General features: G+C 43.6%; 1 protein-coding gene and 1 long non-coding RNA gene across 8 annotated transcripts in view; one reads left to right on the top strand and one right to left on the bottom strand.

Moving 5' to 3' along the window:
- Positions 1-48: 48 nt before the first annotated feature.
- On the top strand, positions 49-18,541 carry LOC105246106. 3 transcript variants are annotated; one of them, XR_876048.3, is made up of 5 exons: positions 49-323; positions 456-552; positions 3,689-3,786; positions 18,125-18,188; positions 18,427-18,541. It is a non-coding gene; the product is annotated as an uncharacterized LOC105246106 (long non-coding RNA). The 3 variants fall into 3 exon arrangements; XR_876047.3 differs by having other exon boundaries at positions 49-316; positions 18,125-18,541; XR_876046.3 differs by having other exon boundaries at positions 18,125-18,541.
- A 1,416-nt stretch (positions 18,542-19,957) lies between these two features.
- Positions 19,958-23,272, bottom strand: part of Mylk (myosin, light polypeptide kinase) — a 257,238-nt gene continuing 253,923 nt past the window's right edge. For 3 of the 5 annotated variants that reach the window (XM_006521702.1, XM_017316849.2, XM_006521705.3), the window contains one exon: positions 19,958-22,121. In XM_006521702.1, the coding sequence (XP_006521765.1) occupies positions 21,862-22,121 (260 nt within the window). In that variant the 3' untranslated portion in view covers positions 19,958-21,861. The remainder of the gene's footprint in view (positions 22,122-23,272) is intronic. The other 2 variants (NM_139300.3, XM_006521703.3) reach the window with 2 other exon arrangements.

The raw sequence follows: 23,272 nt of genomic DNA, 5'->3' as shown, positions 1-23,272 counted from the left end.
AGGCGGGGCCGCGGCACGGGGCGGAGCCGGGACAGCGCCCACGGGGGCCGCCATCTTGGATGAGGGCAAAGACGCTCCAGGCGCTCGTCTCCGTAGCCGCCATCTTGGATAGGGGTAATTTCCTCCCAACTTCCGGCGCACAATCCGTGTGGGCATCCAGCGCCAGGTTTGATCAGGTTAATGTGAACCTGGGCCTCACTTGTCAGGCCTGTTCTTACGGATAATTTGTCTCTGGTCATTTGCTATCTTATGACCATCTCTTCCTGCTGGATCCAAATGATATGTCCTGGTCCTCGGTAACTTTAGCCTCTACCAGGTACCAGGTATCTTTACCCCTGTACACAGTTGCCCAAGTAGCTAGAGGGTGATTGACGTCAGTTAAGCTGTGTGTCCTGTTCAGAGAGCAGAAGGAACCAGCATTTTTGTAACATATTATCTTTCTCTTCTAATTGTAGCCAACTCGGGGAAATAGCCTTCAACAATTTCTTCCCTGTCTTTGGATTTTTTTTTTTTTAAACCTGCTCTCTTGGACACTCCCAACAGTCTCTAAAGGTTAGCCAGTTTTTCTCCATTTGTAGGCCTGCTTTTTATTAAAGAGGATTAAGGTCAATCAGTGGTTAGTGGTGGACCTTGTAAGGCAGTAAAGAGTTGTTTATACCTACAGGTTATGGGCTAGGTGGGAGGGAAATACTTCTACTGAGTTAGATCAGAAATAACTTCTGAAAGCTCCTTTAATCTGCTGACCCCACTCATTTCTTTTTTTAGTACTTTCTTCATAAAAAGTACCTTACTATCAGTGTTCATAAATATACTGGCATTTATGTAATGTAATAAAATATGTATTGATTCCAAGAAGTACTTGTGGAGCATATACAAGGTTGTATTGGAAAATATACATATTTCAAAATAAATGAAAGAAACAAACGTCGTCAGTCTTCAAGAGATTACACAGAAGGATCCAGGAATGAATCGATATGAATTAGCTGGTGAAAAGTGGTATCAGAAAATTATTACAATGATCCAGGTCACAATGATAGTGATTTAAGCCAGTGTGATAATAGTTGAAGTGAGGAACATTGAATTCTCAGAATATTTTAGAGTTAGTGAAATGTGTTGGGTAGAACATTTGGTTTTAAAGGAAGGTAAAAGGAGCATTCAGATTGCTTGGGAGAACAAGCTGTAAAAAGAAGTAAGTTTGAGCTGGACGGTGGTGGCTCAGGCCTTTAATCCCAGCACTTGGGAGGCAGAGGCAGGCGGATTTCTGAGTTCGAGGCCAGCCTGGTCTACAGAGTGAGTTCCAGGACAGCCAGGGCTACACAGAGAAACCCTGTCTCCCCAAACCAAAAACCAAAAAATAAAAAAAAGAAGAAGAAGAAGTAAGTTTGAAGGCAGAAGTCAGGACTTTTATGTTTAGCTTGAAATCCTTTTTAGAAATGTAAGTGGAAATGTGGAAGAGACAATTAGATTTAGACTCTGAGGTTCAGGAAGACCTGCAGGCTAGAGATTTGAGAGCTTCAGGATGCTAGGATTGAAAGTCATGATGCACCCCCAGAAACTGAGAGGTAGGAGCAGAGAAATTGCTGAATTCTCATCCTTACCTGCTCTCAAAGACTGTAAAGACATCCTGCTGCCTTTTCCCCTGACTTTTAAAAGAACATGTGAAGGAGGAAGGTACAGGTTTAGTTTTCAACATCCCTTACTCCATCATCTGACCTCAAAAATCACCAAGCACACACATGGTACATATACATACATGCAGGTGAAACACTCCTACAATAAATAAATCTTAAATAAAATAAAAACCAAGCCAAAAAAAAAACCCCAAAAACTAAAATCCAAAAATGCAAACCACCCCCGCACCTCTCATAAAGGAGTGAACTATTTTTCAAAACAATCATTCACTTTAAAACTCTCATTCATTTAACTGACTCTCTTTTCAGTATAATACAATAGGAAAGTAAGAGTCACAAAGGCATAAAGTTGGAAATCAACTTAAAACTCAGAATATATTTTTGTAGTTATTTATACCCATCAGCTCTGCAAAGTACAGGTGATCTTTTTAATTACACATAAATATCACTGGGGAGGGGAGATAGAATAGATTTTGTGGGTTGACTAGGAACAAGTGGGGATGGAAACAGGATGGGTCAGATGAGGGGTGAGTAGAGGAAGAGAGTCCTGGGAGAGACTACTGGAATTGGGAGGCATTTCAGGAGCAAGGTAGAAACTCCATGCAATGGAAACTCCCAAGAATCATAGTGATGGGGAATATGGAGCCTGTATCAGCCATCTGATGTAACCAGGCAAGACTTCCAGAAAAGGGATTGGGTCACCAACCTAGCCACAAAACCTTCAACCTACAATTTCTCCTTTCTGAAAGTGTGCTGGGGTAAAGGTGGCTCAGAATTTGTGGGAGTGGCCAATCAATGACTGGTCTAGCTTAAGAGCCATGAGAGGAGAGGGAGCCCAATGGACCTGACACTCCCTGAAGGCCAGGAACCAGAGCTGGATAGCCCAGACAGACACCTAGGATAGAACCAAACACAACCAGAAAAAAAAACAAAGATCAATGAGACAATTCTTACTGAGACTTTACTATACTTGTGGGCCAGAGCCTACCAAAATTGTCAACAAAGAAACTCCATCCAGCATCTGATAGGAGCTGATAGAGAGACACACCGTCAAACATTAGACACAGCCCAGGGAATCCTGTGGAAGAGGGGGAGGAAAAGATTGCAGGAGCCAGAAGGGTCAAGACCACCATAACAAAATCCACAGAATAAATTAATCAGGGCTCCTAGGGTCTCAAAGAGACTGAACCAACAATCAAGGAGCCTGTAGGGCCTGACCTAGGTCCTCTGCTTGTATGTTATATGCTTAGAGTTCTTGTGAGTCTCATAACAGTGGGAGCAAAGGCTGTCTCTGACACTTTTGCCAGTTTCTGGACCCTTTTCCTCCTCCTGGGTTGCCTCATCCAGCCTTGATATGAGGGGATATACCTAGTCTTATTGCAACTTGATATGCTATGTTTGGTTGATATCAAACCAAGGAGGCTTGCCCTTTTCTGAAAGGAAATAGAGGAGGAGTGGATCTGGGAGAGAGGGAAGGTTTGGGGGTGGGTGATTGGGAGGAGAGGAGGTAGGGAGACTGCTGGTGGGATGTGAGAGAAGAATAAATTAAAAAAAAAAAAAGATACAATGTACACCATTAAATGTGACCTGCAATAACAGTCTGGGTTCGTTTTGTTTTGTTTTGTTTTGTTTTGTTTTTTTGTTTTGTTTTGTTTTTTAAGACAGGGTCTTACTATGTAGCTCTGATTGTCCTGGAATTCAATCTGTAGACCAGGCTGGTCTCAAACTCAGAGAGCTACCTGCCTCTGCCTCCCAGTGCTGGGATTAAAGGTGTGTGGCACACCACCCAGTTTGAATAGTTTGTTTTCTACCTGCCTCTTCAGTTTTACTACCGGAGCTTTAGGTAATAAGTAAGCCCTGGGTCCAAGTGCCAACATGCCATGCACAAACACCCATTCCAGTACACACACAATTTATGATGTAAAGAGATAAGTAATTATGAAAAGCATAGAAGAGAGATTTAATCAATGTGATTACATTGGGAAATACAGATTAATAGGTGTAATGACTCCAAGTTAATTTTCAGAGTACTGACACAAGCCTTATTATATAAACAGGAGAAGAATTGGAACATGGGGCAAGAAGTACTCATGGTTAAGCAGTCTTGGCCAAAGATGGATGATCTGTATGAAGGCTTTGCTGTCCTGGATCCAAGGTGAGTACAGGACAATGACTGGAGACTTTCTGGCCCTTGAGAGTTTCTGGAACATGACACTGTAAAAAGCTGACAGTAAAATAGCTCAGTTACCATTCTTGTGTCTTTAGCTTTAAAGAGTTATGAGATAGGTTAAGTATTATTACCATGTGCCTTTGTCACTCTTATATTGTGAACAGACACAATGACCGGAGGCAACTCTAAGGAAAGAAAACACTAACTGGGGACTTGCTTACATGGCATTGGAGTAGTAGCCCAGTTCTACATCCTGGTTGCCAGACCGTGTGTGTGTGTGTGTGTGTGTGTGTGTGTGTGTGTGTGTAAGAGAGAGAGAGAGAGACAGAGACAGAGACACTCTGGACTTTTCATGAAACTACAAAGCCCATCCCCCAGCAACACACTTCCTCCCACAAGGCCACAAAGTGCCACTCGCTGGTTGCTAAGCATTAAAATATATGAGCCTATGGGAGGCATTTTTATTCAAACCACCACACCATGTATTTTTGTTTTTGTTTTGTTTTGTTGGTTTTTTGAGCAGGGTTTCTCTGTTTACCCCTGGCTGTCCTAGAACTCACTGTGTAGTTCTGGCCTCCATCTCAGAAATCTGCCTGCCTCTGCCTCCCAAGTGCTAGGATTAAAGGTGTGTGCCACTACTGCCCTGCCCCACAACATGTTTTAGGGAGACATTCTTTGAATATTGTGCCTATGAGCAAAACGAAGCAGGTAACTGACCCAAAGCAAAGGAGACAGATAGAAATGAAGGTGACTTGCTAGGGTTTTATCATGCTTTTAGTTACCTTGTGGCCCCATGTGAGGGGCTAGAGCAAAAGCAGTTGTTGTTAAGTGCCTTCTAAAGTCTCACTTAACACCCTGCTCAGCCTAGCCGGAGCATGTTTATCTTGGTTCTTCTGGTGGGAAAGCCTCCTTTTTACCAAGATGACTTCTCTTCCTGTCTTCATTCTGATCTGAACTCTTCAGTAACATTATCAAGGGAAGTTTCCATGACTTTCTGGAATGAATTATCTCCCAGCCATGGTGTCTACACATGTCTCATCATGCATACCAGTCATTTCACACTTACAAGTCTTAGAAGACAAAAGCAGTGGTGCATTTTCTTGGTGGAAGCTCATGTCAGTTGCTTCTGTGTTTCTCTTTTGTTGCCCAACACAACACACCAACCTGTCAAGATGATATAGTCTGGTTTGATCTTGGTTTTACTAATCAAAGTGATTCCTTAAAGGCTTACAAACTCTGATGACAGCAGACCTAATCAGGGTCCTATTATGAAACTGACTTATAGATGCTTAGATAGTGTTTGTCCTTTTGCTTGGAGTACTAAAAGCAATGCAGTCCTAGGTGTTGTGATAACCACTATTAATAGAAAAGAAAAAAGCAAGCAGACATGGTTGTATTAGTTATCTTTATGTTGCTGTGTCAAAACAATAAACCTCTATGAGGAAGATTTACTTTGGCTTCCAGTTTCAGAAAGCTTTCGTCCACAATGGTGGAGACTGTATGGCAGGATTCATGATAGTGGGAGTATACAGTGAAAACTTCTCATCTTACAGGGAGCCAGGAAGCAGTGTGTGACTGGAACTAAAGGCAAGGTCATAACCTTCAAAGACCCACTCCTAGAAATCTTCTTTAGTTTCTTGTAGCCACCAGTGGCCACAGGTTCCTGGGTTCCTGAAAGGAAAGCTGGGGATGGATGGGAAGGAAAGCTGGGGATGGATGGGAAGGATGGTGAGAGAAATAACGAGCCAAGACAAAGTTATCTGATCAAGGCTCAACTTTAATTCTAGGGTCTGATTTTTAAAAGGGTGGAAAACCCATCCCCCACTATGATTTCGTAACTTAGTCAGGATCCTGTCAGGAAAACAAGCTCAGCTGCTCAGCAGGTAGTGGCTTCTTGCAGGAAGCTGCAGATGGCAGGACAATAAACTTTACCTAGGTCAGAAGACTTCACCCTAGGTAGGCTAGCTGACTGTAGCAGACAAGGTCTAAATCAGCGGCTCAAGGCTAGGAGGAGGGCACAGTTTCTCCACCACACCTCCTGTAGGCTCTACAACCCCCCAAATTATTAAGCCTAGGGCAGGAACAAGTAATCAAAACATATATTTAATCCAACTTTATGAGTTCTAAAAGTTGGGGGGCATCTCCAAGACAAGCCAGAGACCTAGGATAAGGGAGGCGCCCAAGAATCAATGGGGGTGACCTTAGCTGTGACTCACTACACTGGGGGTATGGAACCTGAAAAGGCCACCTCCTGTAGTGAGAAAGGAATCCAGTGGAGTTATAGAGACACCAACCCACCCACAACATTTTCAACCCAAAATTTATTCTGTCTACAAGAAGTGCAGGCACAGGAGATAGAGCAGAGCCTAAGGGAATGGTCAACCAATAACCGGCCCAACTTGAGACCCATCACATGAGCAAGCACCAATCCCTAACACTATTAATGATACTCTGTTATGCTTGCAGACAGGAGCATGTTATCTTCTGAGAGGCTTCACCCAGCAGCTGACTCAGACAGATATAGATACCCACAGCCAAACAGTAGATGGAGCTTGGAGATACTTATGGGAGAATAGGAGGAAGGATTGCAGGCCCGAAGGGGTTAGGAACTCCACAGGAAGACCAATACAATCAACTGGCCTGAACCCTTGAAGCTCTCAGAGTCTGAATCACCAACCAAAGAATATACACAGGCTGAACCTAGGCACAGCTTGGTCTTCATGTGGATCCTGAACAATTAGAACAGGGGCTAACCCAAAAGTTGTTGCCTGTACATGGGATATGTTCTATTAGCTGGACTGCCTTGTCTGTCCCTAGTGGGAGAAGAAGTACCTAGCTCGAGAGAGCCTTGAAGTGATAGGGGACAGGGGCAGGTAGGAATCTACTCAGAGGAGAAGGGGAGAGGGGATGAAGGAAAGATTGTGGGAAGGGGTGAGCATGAGGGAGGCAGTGAGTGGGGTATAAAGGGAATAAGTTTTAAAAAGTTATTTTTTCTTAAAAAGAGAAGGATAGGGAAAATAGGATTGAATAGTCTCTGATGTCTGTGTCTTGACTGGATCCGGCTGAAAGTCCAGAACATCAGGAGTTCAAATGGTTCAGCTTGTCTGGCGAGGAGATTCACCAAGGCTGTATATTCTGTAATATACAAATCTCAAAAAAAAAATTTAGTATCATCAAAATATACTTTTTGTTTGATTCTCTGGAATCTAGTCCTTTGGGGGTCTCCCTTCATCATATCTGATCCATATAACTCTGGAAGGTGTAAAGACCCTAATCACCTTTTCTAAACACGCAAAGACAAAACCTTTCTCCCAAAATAGCATATCCTTCAGTAGGCAACCAGGAAAGTTTGTATCCTGCCCTCTCTTCCAGATGAATAATGAAACCACAAAACTCAAAATCACACCCATTTTGAAAGTTAAAACAATCCAAAACAAATTAAGTAAACTACATTACTGTATGTGCCTATTTTTAGGCCTTGTCTATTTTGCCAAGCAGGATAAAAAACCCCAAGATTCCCGTGGAGCCCATGTTAGACAGAATTTGAGTATCCTGTGAGGTATATAAAGCAATCTTCATACCATCTTACTGTTTGGCTCTGCCTAGAGCGGCCACCTTGTTATGCCATTTATCTGTTTGACTCTCTGCCTGGAGCCACAGACATATTTTATTAATATCTGTATAATATCTATCTGTTGGTCTCTGTACCTGGAGTCACAGACAATATTATTTAATACCTGTGCATAGCAGGCAATTATTATCACCGCCTCTCTACTCTGGAGTCAGTGACTAATTTTCCCTATCCTAGTTCTGAACCGCAGGTGAAATTCCTCACGTGATTTGGACAGCTCATAAATCTATCCTAAAAGCAAATAATTCCAATTTTAAATTCAAAGTTCAATTCCTCTGCCCTAAAAAGTAGGCAACTTCATTCTTTTTCTCTCTCCTGACTCTGAGCAGCCTGCAACTCCCCACAGCAGGGGACCTCAGAGCTGCTTTCTTTGTTTCAACTCCCAGTGCTTGAGTACACTTGACTCAGTGCTCACTTAATAAAATAAAATAGGGCTGGTGAGATGGCTCAGTGGTTAAGAGTGCTGACTGTTCTTGCCAAGTTCAAATCCCAGCAACCACATGGTGGCTCACAACCATCTGTAACGAAATCTGATGCCCTTTTCTGGAGTGTCTGAGGACAGCTACAGTGTACTTACATATAATAAATAAATGAATCTTAAAAAATAAATAAATAAAACTCTAACTCTCAGGCTAATAATCTTACATTTCTAGGGGATTCTTGTTCACTCGTTGGTTCGGCACCTGTTGCGGAAAATATTTAAAAAGACCAGGCAAGTTCCCACACTACCACCAGGCACTGGCAACTTTCTGCCCCATGGGGCTGGCTGACCATGCACTGGCAGGCAATGGCTGACCTGTTATTATTTTGTGGAGACTATGACTCAGAACTCCAAAATCTCTCCACCCAGCTCACTAGGTTCCCACTGCTGGGTCGTTACCATGCCAGCCCCATGCTTCAAAGCCCCCATGGCCTTTGTGGTGAACATCAGGCGAACCCACGCTTTGCCGCTGTACCTTTCTCCCTGGAACCCAGTTGAATCGCTGGGAGAAGAAAAACACCACACAAATTTAACTCAGAAACAATGGTAACTCAATCTCAGGCACAACAACTAAAACCTTATCTTGCAAGCCCTATTAAATCTGATTCCTCCAGTGGCAAATCCTGACAGATCTGCCATGATACAGGGAAACTCTTGCAGCTATATCTTGTTATTATCCCCATTCCAAGAAGCCCCTAACTCTCTCCTCCTCCTCTTCCTCCATCCAACCCGGAAGTCCCACCTACTCGCCCAGTGATTGGCTCCTTTATTGATTAGGTGATTGGTTCACAAGAAGTCACCTGGGTACATGACTCACTCCTTGTCCACTACCTCTCTCCCAGGAGTGCCAAATTAACATCAAAATATAAACAACACCAGGCCCATCTGCAATTTCCAAAAGTTCCTGGGCAGTGGTGGCCCATGCCTTTAATTCTAGCACTCTGGAGACAGAGGAAGGCAGATCTTTGTGAGTTCAAGACCATCCTGGTCTACAGAGTGAGTTCCAGGACAGCCAGACTTTCCCAAAGTCTTAACTTCAAAATTCCAAAGTCTCTTCTGAGACTCAAAGCAAACTCTTGACTGTAATCCTTATAAAATGAGATTTAAAAGTTACATATTTTCAGTATAAAATTTATGGAGTAAAATGTTCCTTCTTCAAAAAGAGGAATGGGAGATAGCAAGGAAGATTGGGCCAACATAAGATAGAGAGATTCCACAGGGAGATAATTACATCTGGAAGCCTCATGTGTAGCCCTAAGTGAAAGAACTACTAAATACAAGCACACTTGGGAAATTGTTGTAAGTATTTTGAGGACTACAAATTAGTTATCACTGTTGGGAACTATTAAGACAACTCTATTGTCTTGATCTCCGAATTGGGCCTCTCCCCCCCCCCCCACCAAGAAGAAAAGGGGGTCAAAAGCGGGCCACTGACGCACCGTTCCGAGAACAACCACAGAATGTTCCAGCCCTAAGTCAGCGCCAGATGTCCTGACCTCAAGATGTACCCTGATACCACCAAGTTCTTGCTTCCCCGTGTAGTTGCCAAAAGAAAAAAAGAAAAATTTCCGTTGCCCCATTCCTCCTGCTGAGAAGTACTTCCCCCTTTGCTTGTGCATTTCCACTGCCCCATTCCTCCTGCTGAGAAGTGCTTCCCCTTTTGCTTGTGCATTTAAGCCTTGAGCCTTGCTGAATACAGTGACACTTTGATGCTTCTTCTCAGACTGTTTACGTGTCGTTTCTCGAACTTGGTGTCCGTCCTTCTCTCCCCCCATTTGGTTCTTAGGAGAAGGTCCCCTCGAGACCCTCGAATAACTGGACCTGCTGGATGGGTCAGTGAAGGAAGCTAAGTCATGAAAAGCTTACAGACAAGGTATTGAACACAGAGATATAGAGGGTGAAGGAGTGTTATAAAGGCAGTGAGAAGAGCTAAGGGACAGTGGTGTGTCTACAGAAAGCTAACCAGGGTGAGGTGAAATGCTGGTCTTTCCACTCATATGGGAAGGTGTTCTGGGACTCAGAAGCCCAGGAGCCACACAGCTCTGAGAGGAAGCCTCCTCAGCAGAAGTGTTACAGCTCCCAGGAAAGGGTATTCCCCAGCTTAACTGAGACGCTCAGGAGCCTCAGCCCCGCGCCACCTCTTCCCTTCTTCATTTCTTCTTGGTTTCTTCTGATGAAGGAGTCACACCACAAAGCAAATCTCAAAAAACTTATTTATGGGGAGGATTCAGGATGTGAAAGGATAAATCCAGGAATGGCTGCCTCTGTTCCTGTGAGTAGATAGCAGGGAACTGAGCAGACACAGCCTTTATATAGGGTTTTTTGGGGGCTGGGCTCCTCTAGGGAGATTTCCAGGGTGACGATGGGCGGGACTTCAAGTCCTGAGTTTGAGGGAGATCAAGGATGGGTGGAATTTCCTGTTCATACGTTTCACCTATAATTAGCATAATTTGGAGAGAGTTGTATTAAGGTGCTGGAGATGACCTTTGTGACAGTTACCAAGTCTGGAAATGCCCTATGACAGTTAGAAAAGTCTAGGGGAGGCCTGGCTACTGGAGCGCCCCAGGTGGTGGTGGTGAGGCAGCACTGGCCACTTTCCTGCCTTGAGAGTTTACAAAGTTTACAAAGTTCACAAAGTTTAGAAAGTTTACAAAAGGAGTCCATAGCAGAGAAGCCTATCTCTGCTCTTAAATGTCCTAAATAGCCAACAAGTAAATTGTGGAGTTTGGAGTACCAGGCTAGAGAATTTAAATTTGAACTAAGGCATGATACCAAAAAGCCATAGTTTTATAAATAGTTATAGGTTGGAAGTATTTCATTTCCAAAAGGAAAATGTACAACACATACTACTTTCTATTGCCTTTGTGACAGATTATTACACATTTAGTGGGTCAAACAGCATGACTTGTTCCCTTAAAGTTCTGGAGGTCAAAAGTATAAAATTACTAATATGGAACAGAACTAAAGTGTCAGTGAGGATAGTTCCTCCTGGAGGTTCCAGGAGAGAATTCATTTCTTACCTGTTGCAGCCTCTAAGAATGCTAGCATTCCATGGCTCGTGCCGGCCTCACTCCAATCTGTACTGCTGTTACTTTTGTGGGGGCATGGTGGGGAAAGGGGTTATTACCAAAGCCTTTCATGTCCCTCTTTTTTGAATTGTGTGTCTGCAGCCATCAATGCCATCGCAAAAGTAGTTCCCTTGCCTGTTGGGAGCCGTTTGCCTGTTTCTCTGAAGCAGAGAAGAAAATAAAAGAAAGTCTGCCTGCCAGGCAGAGTCTAGGCAGGTCAGGGTCTACCTGCAGATTTCCTGCCCTGTCCTGCTGAGGCATGAACCTATAAGAGGAGGTGCACCTGAGGCTCAAGGCGAGGGAGCCGAAGGTTCTACCGACCTTGGTGGACGGCATGGGGAGGCGTCTGGATGAGAACAGATGTCTTATGTATATTTTATCAATTTTTTTTCTGTTAGCTTGTGGCTTTGCTTCCCACAGTACGGTGAAGTATAAAAAGGCTAAGAAAAATAAACTGACGTCGTATTGACCTGCAGCCCTCTCAATTCTAAATCTTGACTTTGCATCTTTTTCTGCCTTTCTTATCATTAATCCTCACTCCCCCATCAGAGACTGTTCGACTCGGGCTGGCGAGCCTGGCACACCTGCCCTTTATAATCAGTGCAGGAGTGGATCATGTACATCCACATGGTTTCTGGCCTTGCCTCTTTAAAAAAATATATATTAGTGTATGGGGAGTGGGCAGGAGAGTGCAAGTTCTGTGGATGCCAGAGTCGTCAGGTTCACTAGAGCTTGAAATAGGCAATATGAAGGTGCCAGCATATGGAGGTGCTGGGGACTGAACTTCACTCTTCTGCAAAAGGAGTACACAGTCTTTGCTTTGTTTGGTTTTGTTTTGTTTGAGACAGGGTTTCACGGTACAGCCCTGGCTGTCTGGGAACTTGCTCTGTAGACTAGGCTGCTCTTGAACTCAAAGAGATCTGCCTGCCTCTGCCTCCTGAGTGCTGGGATTAAAGGTATGCATCACCACTGCCTGGCTGAAGAACTATCTCCAGTTCCCAGTCTCAAGTCTTAGCACTGTACAGTGACAATTCCCTTTCAATCTGAGCTTTGAAGAAGACAGATAAACCACAGCTATGCTAGTTTCTCTCGAGTGTGATGTACTTGAAATCACACCATATGTAGCCTTCTCCAATCCACCCTGTGCTTCGGAGGAATCACATGACCATCATTCTCCCGACTGCATACCACGCAGAGGTGGTAAGACAGAAGACAAGGCAGGGAACTCTATTTGTCATCTTTGCCTCCACAAGGGCAAGTTTCTGCATGAAAGATGTAATGTGCTAGTTAGATTTCTAAACAATGGAGGCTTACTCTGCTTAGTTAGAGAGAAAGGACTTTATTGATAGGACACTGGCTAGCTCATAAAATGGATGGAAAAGCTGAAGAATGTTCAGACGTGGACAGGAACCATGGGAAATGAAGCAGCCAGAAATAGAGACCAAATCAATACACAGGAAGAGTGTGGATAGTATCCAAATTTCTGTCATTGGCCCAGCCACCACTGGACATTACTGCTTTCTCTGCCATCCGTGGAAAGAATCTATACTGTCGTTTGGTTCTCTGTGTTACTCCAATGTCAAGGTCTTAAGTATTATCAGCTGGCTAGAAGAACTCATGTTCAAATGCTACAGATGAAGGAGCTGTGAAAGGGGCTGTTCGGTTACACTGGAGGCTCCTATTGGCACATGCTCCAACTAGGAGTGTGGTAACCTGGCCCTGATACAAAATGAGCATCATAGGGAATATCCAAATTAAGCATATCTGGCTCCTGCCTATCCGTGGGAAAGGGAACTGAGTCATATAGTTACTTAAGACCTGTGAGACTCAATGAACCTTGCATTTCACCGAAGATGAGATTGTGCAGCCACCGAAGTGAAATGGAGCTGGGCTGCCCTCTCTGCTCTGCAGAGCACCTTTCCTGTTCCTGTCTAGTTTTCTTTGCCTGTGACTGAGGCTAGGGAGGGAGAGCAATTCTGTGCTACGGGATAGGCAGCTATCTTCCATCCAGGGAGCTAGGTTTGTACGGATCTCAGCATCCCTTCTATCTGATCAGCAGGAGAGGGGCTACAATGACCTGTTTTGGGCTGCCTGGTCAACCATGAAGATAGCTAACATTTAGATTCTCATTTAGTTACAGATCTAGCTTCTCTGAGACCTTAGAGAGAAGGGGGAATGGTGACAGGGCTGACTCCAAATTTTACCCTACACCTCCAGTGAGTTAGTCCTTTGTCACATTTGAATCTGATTTACTCCCCCCTCTACCCCCTCTCCACTGAAACTCACGTAGCTATTTGATTGTCCCAGTAGCGGTGTTGGTAGTGGGTCTTTAAGAGAGGTTATTGACTTTCCAGCAGAACTGGGTTCACTTTCAAAGAGCAGGGGGTTTCAAAGAAATCCCAGTTTTTTTCCACATTGTGACTACTTGTCCTTCCCCTTCCTCCAAGAAGGTGTTCAGAACCATAAACCAAATAAACTCCTTTATTTTATACAAATTACCCAAATGAGCTATTCTGTTATAGCAACAGAAAATAGTCTAAGGCACACCAAGACCAACTGGCATATTTCCTAACATGAAAACAATATTTTGTCAGATTATGGTATGGGCAGAGGTAGAAGAAGAGTCAGGAACAACAACAAACTATTGTAGACAAAACAGAAACTAAGCAGTGCCTTGTGTTGGTTCTCAAGTCCCATCTACACAGGGTGCTACATAGGTTAGACAGATGTCACCTGCACAGTGTGTTGATTTAACTATGAAATATTTCCCATTGACTCAAGTGTTTGAACACTCAGTTCCCAGCTGTTTGGGAAAGTTATGGGATCTTGAGGAGGTAGAGCCTTGCTGGAGGAAGTGAGTTACTGGAAGTTGGCCTTGAGGTTTTATACCCCAACTCCACTTACTGTTTACTCTCTGCTTCCTGAGTGTAGACATGGTATGGCCAGCCTTCAGTCCTACTTCCATGCCTTCTCTGCCTGCTGCCATGTCTTCCCAGTCCTGATAGACTGTATCTCTCTGTAACCATAAACCAAGAAACTCCTCCCTTAACTCATTTTTTAAAAAGGATTTATATGAGTACACTGTAGCTGTCTTCAGACACACCAGAAGAGGGCATCAGATCCCATTATAGATGGTTGTGAGCCACCATGTGGTTGCTGGGATTTGTACTCAGGACCTCTGGAAGAGCAGCCAGTGCTCTTAACTGCTGAGCCATCTCTCCAGCCCTTAAGTTGTTTTTAAAAAGGATGTTTAGTTGCAGCACAGAAAAGTCTCCCAACTCCCCCGCATACACACACAAGTAGGGTGTGTTACAGGAGAGAAAGGACACATTTTAAATATAGCTTTTGTCCATGCTTCTAGCTAAAGATAAGAGAAGGGATTACCTTCTTTTAGTCCTTTTAGAACATACTATCAGACTCCAATAAAAAAAATATACTGGTTTAATAGTTATGTACTGAGGGGAAATGATAGAAAAATATTACAAGTTTTTACCCAATTCAACTATTATGCTTTTTTTCTTAAGAGCGAAAATCTGTTTGCAAAGCAAAAACATTGCAGTGTGAAACAAGCAGTAGTCTTGCTCCTGTGCAGTAGTGGGCTCGTCTTGCTTGTCGACATGGGATGGTTGCACACAGGGCCACAGCTGAGCTGATGACAATTCTCCTGGGTTCTTTAGATGTGGGTACTGGAATTGAACTTAACTTCTCAGGCTTGTAAAGCAAGCATTTTCTTGACTGAGCTATCTCCTCTGCCCTCCTTCTTGAGATTCTAAAACAAAACAAACAAAAACCAAGGGCCCAGTGTTCTCATTTTGTATCCAAGTCCTGCCCGGCAGTCAGAGTCTTGGCAGGCACCTAGTGGGAGGGGGCTAGAGTTCAAGGTTCAGTATGCCACCTTTCCCCCAGCTCCCATGATTTCTCTATGTTCCCTTTGTTTCTTCAGCAAGCCTCTTGTCTGCCAGTCCACAGCCCTTCTACATCTTCTTTTCTGCCACAGTTAGGGAAGGTACAGCTGTGTGCCCTGTTAGCAAGAGATAGAGGTACCCAGTTTCACTGTTGTTGTAATTCTGTGTTTGCAATCACTTTGCTTTCTGAAGTGGTTTTTTCCCCCTCTATAGACAACAACAGAGTAGAAATTTTATATTAATTTCCAGCTTGCCTATTCTACAATTTTCTTAGCAATTGAACACTACAACTTAGGGAGCTGGGGAGATGGCTAGGTCAGAAAATGCTTGTTCTATAGGCAAGAGAACCTGAGTTTGGATTCCCACCACCCACATAAAAAGCAAGATGTGGTAATGTGCAGTTATAGGTCAGGAGCTTGCTGGCCAACAAGTCTGGCCAATCAGAGAACTCTAGATTCTGTGACCCCCTTCTGCCTGAAAAACAAGGTGAAGAGCAATTTGGAGGAGACACATGATATCAGCCTCTGGTCTCCACACACGTGTACAGACACATATACATGAATTAATACATATACAACATTATATATGCATCTCCACTGGCTTTACCTTTAGGTCCAGAGTTGAGCAATGCTGGGCAGAGGTGACTGAGCTTATGGGTGTAAAAAGGCTGAAGAAAGTTAAGAACAAAAGCAAGAAGTTACTTTAAAAAAAATCAGGAAGAGGAAGAATAAGCTATAAAAAATAATGGATTGTTTAATACCAGCTTCCTGCAGGTCCATTGTAATTAGTCAATTAATTAACTCTGCTGGTGTTTGAACTCAAACCTTGCCAGGTAGGTAAGTGTTCTGCCCTGGGGCTATATCCTCAGTTCGATTTCTCAGTTAAATAGATTTGTTAAAGTATAGTTGACTAAGATGTTAGGGTGAATGACTCCAGCTTGGCCTGTGGGGACCAGTGCAGGAACTTAGTCCAAACCAATAACCTCTTATTCTTATTAAACAACCACCACTGCCTTCTTCTCCGCTCCTGTGGGTTCATGCCCTTTGTGCCCTGGCCAGGATGTTCCTGTGCTAGGCACGAGTAGTACTCTTGGTTTAGCTCCCATAGAAACAGCCGCTCTCCTCCACACTGCAGTTGTTGTGGCTTTATGTAATAATTAAATTATGTAACTACAATGTCCTGTATAAAGGGCATTAAGCAGTCTATGACAAACCTATTGACTCTTGGTGTGCATGGAACTCACCGAGAACAGATGTGTGTTCGTCCACTCACTTTCCAGGGATAATGAAGATTGTGGTTAAGACAGCAAGTTAGGGTAGTTGGAGGTCGACAGCCTCTGCTCTAGGTAAATGAGTAGGACAGAGCCAGGGATGGTGGCCCATGCCTTTAATCCCAGCTCTTGGGAGGCAGAGGCAGGCAGATTTCTGAGTTCAAGGCCAGCCTGGTCTACAGAGTGAGTTCCAGGACAGCCAGGGCTACACAGAGAAACCCTGTCTTGAAAAACAAAACAAAACAAAAAAAAATGAGTAGGACAGTCATCTGTTGTCATGGACACCTAATGATGCGGGCCCTGGAACAACCAAGTTACGGAAGTCACCCTGTCTTAAAAATGCCATCACCAGGGCTGGAGAGATGGCTCAGCGGTTAAGAGCACTGACTGCTCTTGCAGAGATCTTGAGTTCAATTCCCAGAAGCCACATGGTGGCTCACAACCATCTGTAATGGGGTTCAATATACTCTTCTGGTGTGTCTGAAGACAGCTACAGTGTACTCATATAAATAAAAATTAGATCTTTTTTTTTTTTAAATGCCATCACCAAGCAACTGTCATCTCCCCAGGGCAAAGGTCTTCTCTGTCTTCCACATGGATGCTACTGGAGCGTTTGAGTTGTCTACCTAGGCTCTCCAGCATGGCTGGCCTAACTCTCAGAAACCCCTTTCTCTGCTTTGATCTTCTCAATGGAATTTTGGATTTGGCTTTGAAGTCTTCCATTTGATCTTCCATTCCCTGGAATTTCCCTCTTATGTCCACACCAGCCTCTCAGTCCTTTGTGACAAATACTTTCCTGGCTTGGGAGAGTTGAGAATGGGTGCAAATGTTTGATGAACTTGCTTTTTTTTTTTTGTTAGCACAGCTTTTTTCTCTGCTGAAAGTTACTCTCACCTTCCAAACTTCTGATAGATTTCATCCCAAGGGATTATAGCTTTAAAAAAATTGTGTCCATTTATGATCTGCTCTATGGAGGTTCTGAGAATATAGAATAATTGCTTATATTTAGCAGCTCATGTCTGGCTTTCTCCTTACTCTGGTGACTTCCTATTTCTGACACTTTTCATCTTCCAGTGCCCCCCAAAATAGAAGTCTCTGTTTTGAGCTTTCTAGACAACAATGGTATGTATTTAGCCTTTCCCTCTGCATAGCAACCTATTTGCTCTGTGGTTAAAATGCAGACAGAAGCAAATGAATGTGGATTTACTTTTGTAAATAAGCAACTAAAACAGGGAATTTGGGGGGATAAAGGTTAAATATGACTAAAGTCAAGCTGAGAAAACTACTGATTGGAAGGAAGCCTAAGAAGGTCAGCTGAGCTCTCATCCCTCAGTGATGAGAAGCGGTGCTTTGAGACTGGAAGTTAAACTTTTTCTTTAATAGGGTAGCTGTAGCAACATTACCCCCGTTGGTTATGTTTTTAATACAGCTGCACAGGTATCTTAGTTAGGGTTACTATTGCTTTGGTGAAACATCATAACCAAAAGCAATTTGGGGAAGGAAAGTTTTATTTAGCTTACAGTTCCATGTAATAGTTTACCATTGAAAGCAGCGAGGGCAGGAATCCCAGCAGGGCAAGAACCTTGAGACAGGATCAGAAGCCATGGAGGAGTGCTGCTCACTGGCTAGCTTAGTCTGCTTTCTCTTAGAACTGGGAACCACCCGCCCAGCGGTGCACTGCTCACAATGGGCTGGGCTGTTCTGAGGTCAATCGCTGATTAGGAAAATGTTCTCTAGGCTTGCCTACAGTAGGATTGTATGGAATTTCCCTCAACAGAGGCTCCCTCCTCTCTGATGACTCTAGCTTGTGTCATACTGACATAAAACCAGCCAGCACAACAGGTAATGTCAATGATTCGTCTTTAAGAATTGTAAGGTCAAAAGAGCCTTCCTTGGAGCAGAATATATATAATCTTTCTGTTTTTTTGTAGCTAATAACTTTTTCAAATATTCATTTTGTTTCCACAGGTATACAATCAGTTCCCTGGGGGTGGAGAGAGTTTCTGGCATAAACTCAGTACCTGTGTGCCAGGTAGGGGCTTTCACAGACCCAGGGACTGACTATGCCTGAACTCCGTTACTCTTGATATCAATCTAAGAATGAGGAGTTATTATGTCAATTTACTAGATAGTGAAACTGGGGTACAAGCTACCAATTATAGCAAGTAGCACTGTAAAGCTCCAGGGAGCCTTAGCTTACTGGGGACCCCCAGAGTAAACCACGTGGAACCGGGATCTATGCAAAAAGCAAGAGGAATTTATTATTCCAGTGCACTGAGGAGACCTGAAGGAGAGGCGGAGACCCCCAGCAGTCGTTTGGTGAGTTTTTATATGGTTTCCAGGGGCAGAATATAGCATCAGCAACTAGGCACAATATGATTGGTGGAACAGTGAACCCTTTAAACTGATTGGTCTTTAGGGAATGAGGTGACAAGGACTTCCCTTGTCTGAAGGTGGGCAACTGTCTATCCTGTGGAATGTGTCCCCACATGCAGGTCGGTTTTGCCCTGTTGTCTGAAAAATGCTAATTAGCCTCTCCCTTCCCAAGTGTTTCATGACCTCCCAAAGTTCCTAAGCTGACCTTTTCAGCACCTTTTAGGAATAGAACATGGGACTAGTCCATGAGGAAAATTGTTCCACTTGACTGACTGAGAGGCTAAATCCTTTAAAGGATTTGCCTTTAGTGAACATGCAAGATACTTTCTAGAGTTTATGAGACAGGGCTGGCCGGGATGACTGCCCTCAAACTCATGTACCGTATCTGGCTGACAGTGACTATTTGATAATAAATGTTTGATGAACTTAATTTGAGACTATCCTTTTGCTAACACACCCCAGAATCAAGACTATAGAGAAGCCCTAGCCCAGTGTTTCTCAACCCATGGGTCTGGATTTTTTATTTTTTATTTTTTGGTTTTCGAGACAGAGTTTCTCTGTGTAGCTCTGGCTGTCCTGGAACTCACTCTGTAGACCAGGCTGGCCTTGAACTCAGAAATCTGCCTGCCTCTGCCTCCCAAGTGCTGGGATTAAAGGCGTGCACCACCACCGCCCGGCTCCATGGGTTGGGATTTTATGTTGGGGGTCAGCACATGAGCGACTGTATTAAAGGTTTATAGCATTAGGAAGGTTAAAAGCCACTGCCCCATAGCAACTTAACTCCTAACTGGAGCTCATGATGTGTGCTTAACAGACAGCGATGTGACTGAGCAAGATGACTGCATTTGTGAACCCCTTCTTTAGTTATGGCCAACGAAAGAGGAAAATTTAGTTTAATTCTGAATTTGAGGCCAGCCTGGTCTACAAAGTGAGTTCCAGGACAGCCACAGCTACACAGAGAAATCCTGTCTCAAAAAAAAAAAAAAAAAAAAAAAAAAAAAAAAAAGAAAAGAAAAAAAGAAATCTGCCTGCCTCTGCCTCCCAAGTGTTGGGATTAAAGGCGTGCGCCACCACTGCCTGGCTCTATCTATCTATCTATCTATCTATCTATCTATCTATCTTAAAAGATAGTTTCTTATTGAACCTGGAGCTTGCTGATTACTTAGGCTGGCTAACCAGCAATCTTCCCATCTCTGCCTTCACAATGCCGGGTGACACTGCTGAGCCTATCTTTGACATCGATGCTGAAGATCCAAATTCAGTCCCTTGTGCTTGTGCTGCAAGCACTTTACCAGCTGAGACGTCTCCTCAGCTCCAGAAGCCAATTCTTCATAATTATGCAGCACAAAATTTGGCTGTAATTACCAAGAGGGATCCATAGACTTTACAATTAGTAATGAAAAAAAAGAGAGACGTCTACAAAGATTGAACAAACACCATGCACTGTGGTATCCTTTATTTAAAAATTGTGAGCTAACTACAGTCATAGCGTTCTCGTCCACCATTTGGATGGCATAATAAACTGAGAGAACAGTAACACAGTCCCAAGAAGGCATTACCCTATGAACACACGCATAACCACCCATGCACACATACACACAACATACACTCAAGGATTATAGTATAAACACAAAGTGATGAAAAACACTTTGAATGCTCTAAATCAAATTAAAACCCCCTTATTATAATAAACCGTGGCAATATTGTGACTATAATGAAAGATATTGAAACTGCTTAAGAGAAGCGAAACAGGGGAAGAAGTGGCAATGCAGCAGCAAACAGCTCAGGAAGGATGGCGGCTGAGAAGACAAAGCAATGTCATCTCTCTAATGTCGGCACTGTGTGGGACTGCACAGAAGTAGTTTAAGGTCGGGTTGTAAGGAACTATTAAAACAACCTTTGAAATATTAATTTGTTGCCCTTTACAAACAGTGGAAAAGAAAAAAAGTATTTGGAATGTTAGACACACACACACACACGCACACGCACACACAGAGGAAGCACACTAGGATATCAGTTTATGGTCTTTGTTGATGACCTCCAAAAAGTCTTATAAGGAAAAACAATTAAGTGCCAATGAAGTGAAAGAAAGTTTAAAAAAAAAAACAAAAAAACAACCAAACTGCTAAAGATGCAAGTCTGAGTGTACTGAGCAGGTCAAGGTTGGGGGTGGGGGGGCTACAAAGCGTGATGCACATTCAGGAAGAAAGATCAAGGGGGACCCCAGAAGGCAGGACAAGCTCTTTGAAGAGTGTTGCCAATGAAGATGGATTAAACTCAGACTGCCTAGAAGGAGATTCCAAAGCACCCCAGTCCTACAGTTGCTGACATCAGTTTCATAGTGCCCAATAAAGCCAGCACTTCAGCAAACTGGGCTTTTAAGTCTGGGTGCAAGACTCTACCGCACGTGCAGGCTGACGTTGGCTCACAGCACAAATAGGAATCCTGGTTGAAGGGGGGGAAAAGCTCATTAGCAAGGATTTTTTTTTCTCCTTCATGAATTCTCATGCAAATGTCTGGAGCTGCCAGACTCCTGCACAGAGGAGTAAGTTTAGTTTCCTAAGGATTTTAGAGGAGAGGAGACACCCCCCTTCCTGTACCTCTCACCCCCCCAAGGCAGCCAGAGTCATCCACAAGCCGGGGAACTTGGTTTCAGGATGGAAGAAACATGATAAATGTCCTCCTTGCTGTAACTCAGGCAAGGATTAGAGCCAGGAAACCCAGCAGTTGGAGCGGGGAGAGAAACGCAGAGCTTGAAAGTGCAGAGTTGGAAGGCAATGTGTCTCCTGAGTCAGCTTGGCTCAACCGCTTCCAGAATGAGACACCGCAGGATGGGACAAGGCGGGTTCTCTGGATTGGGTGGGAGGGGGCTGGACATTCTATCTCCAGGGGATCTGGGTTGAGCTACAGCAGGAGGCTTGGGGAGGGGGGGGCGGGGGGCGGGGCGGAAGGGGCTGATGACAACTTTATTTTTCAGGGTGCGTTAAACTGGGAAATGTTTGACCTTTTCTAAGTGAGTATTTCTTTTAGCTATTTTCTCTCTAAAATCAAATCAATTAGACGAGTTGCTGGTGATCTCTCCCAAATGGAATCTAGCTGCACTAGTGTTTAAGGTGCTATCTAATTCAAAGTAATGCCCATCAGTATATCTCCCAGGCATCAGCCGCCGTCGCTGACGAATCAGCCTCCAAATAGCCTAACTAGATCATCTACCACACCAGGTGCCTTTTCTAGCTTTGGTTTTTTTGATTTTTTTTTTTTTTTTTTTGAGCTTTAAGGAATTAGTCCTTTTTAAAATGACTTAGGAACTGCTTCTGTTTGGCTTGGCTTCACTCCTCCTCCTCCTCCTCCTCCTCTCCCCCCTCCTCCCCTTCCCCTTCCTCCATGGTCTCCACGATGAGCTCCGCAGTGCAGGTGGCTTCTCCGAGGCTGTTGACAGCCTTGCAGGTGTACTTGGCGTCATCATCCCCACAGACGTCGCTGATGATGAGCGAGCAGTTGCCGTCTTCGTCGTAGTCTATCTGGAAGTGGCGGGACTCCCTGATTGATTGGTCATCCTTGAACCAGACCACCTCAGGGTCTGGGTATCCTGCAGCACGGGGAGAGACACACAGCACAGAACCCGTCATCCAATATCCTTATGAACTCAATCAAGAGGCTCTCAGGGTACCCCTGTTGATTAAAGCACGAGGTTGGCTCCTAGGGTGCATCTCCATATTTATGGACATATGTTGCTAAGACTCGTTTCAGAAACCTCAAATAGAATATTCTAAGTCTGTTTTTGTTTGAGACGGGGTCTTGGCATGAAGCCCAGGTTAGTTTCCAACTTTCAAGCCCCCCTGCCTCAGCCTTTTTGAGTGCTGAGATTACAGGTGTGCACAATGAATTGTCCATGACTCTTACAATGCCACGTTGTCAGATGACGTAGAGCACTGCAGAAATATGGTCCAGGTTCTAACTGTACAACCAAGGCTAGACATCTTCTTGATGAAAGTGAAATGTTTTGAAATTAAACACATCCAAGCTTAACAGGTACAAGGGATCTTTTTTAAGAGTTGCACAAATTCTAAAATTAGGTTGTGATAGTTGTATGATATGAATTTGTGAAAAGAGTTCATTTGCAAACCTAAAATAGATTAGTTTATAGTATGCAAATATTAACTCCATACAGCGGGTAATGGCTGTATAAAGTGTCAGAGGACCTGGTAGGCAATATTGCTAAGAGAGAGAAAACCTTAGTTTGATTCTTAAACAGGTAATCTGCTTGTCTGTCTCTACAGATGGATCCCATTGGCTGCCCTTATGTCTAGCCATGTCTCTATAAATATCGGTGTTAAAAACATATGGAGTAAAAGCACATAAATACATGTGTATTATATATTTTAGGATTGTGTGTGTGCATATCCGCCACCAGTTTTGCTTATGTGTATCTTTAAATATGTAATGTATTACAACTGACTTGTTCCTAAATTTTGTAGAGGTATTTTTAGATGAGGAAAAAAAAAAACCCAAAACTGTAGCCCCTGGCATATAAAATTATACACAAAGCTCAAGAATTCTCACATTCTTGTCAAGTGTAATTTTGTTTTTATCAGAACAGCATCCATATGCTTTGGTTTTGCATCAGGGCTATAGTCAGAAGTTATGCAAATACCAAGGAGATCATTTCAAAGAGAAAAAAGCACAACAGATGATAACCACGCTGTCATGCTACATTCAACATTTCAAACGACAAAAACC

Source organism: Mus musculus, chromosome 16 (assembly GCF_000001635.26).
Source record: "Mus musculus strain C57BL/6J chromosome 16, GRCm38.p6 C57BL/6J".
In the NCBI taxonomy this organism is placed as follows: Eukaryota; Metazoa; Chordata; class Mammalia; order Rodentia; family Muridae; genus Mus; species Mus musculus.
Note: the sequence above shows the minus strand (reverse complement) of the source record. Positions and strands in the feature narration are given on the sequence as shown.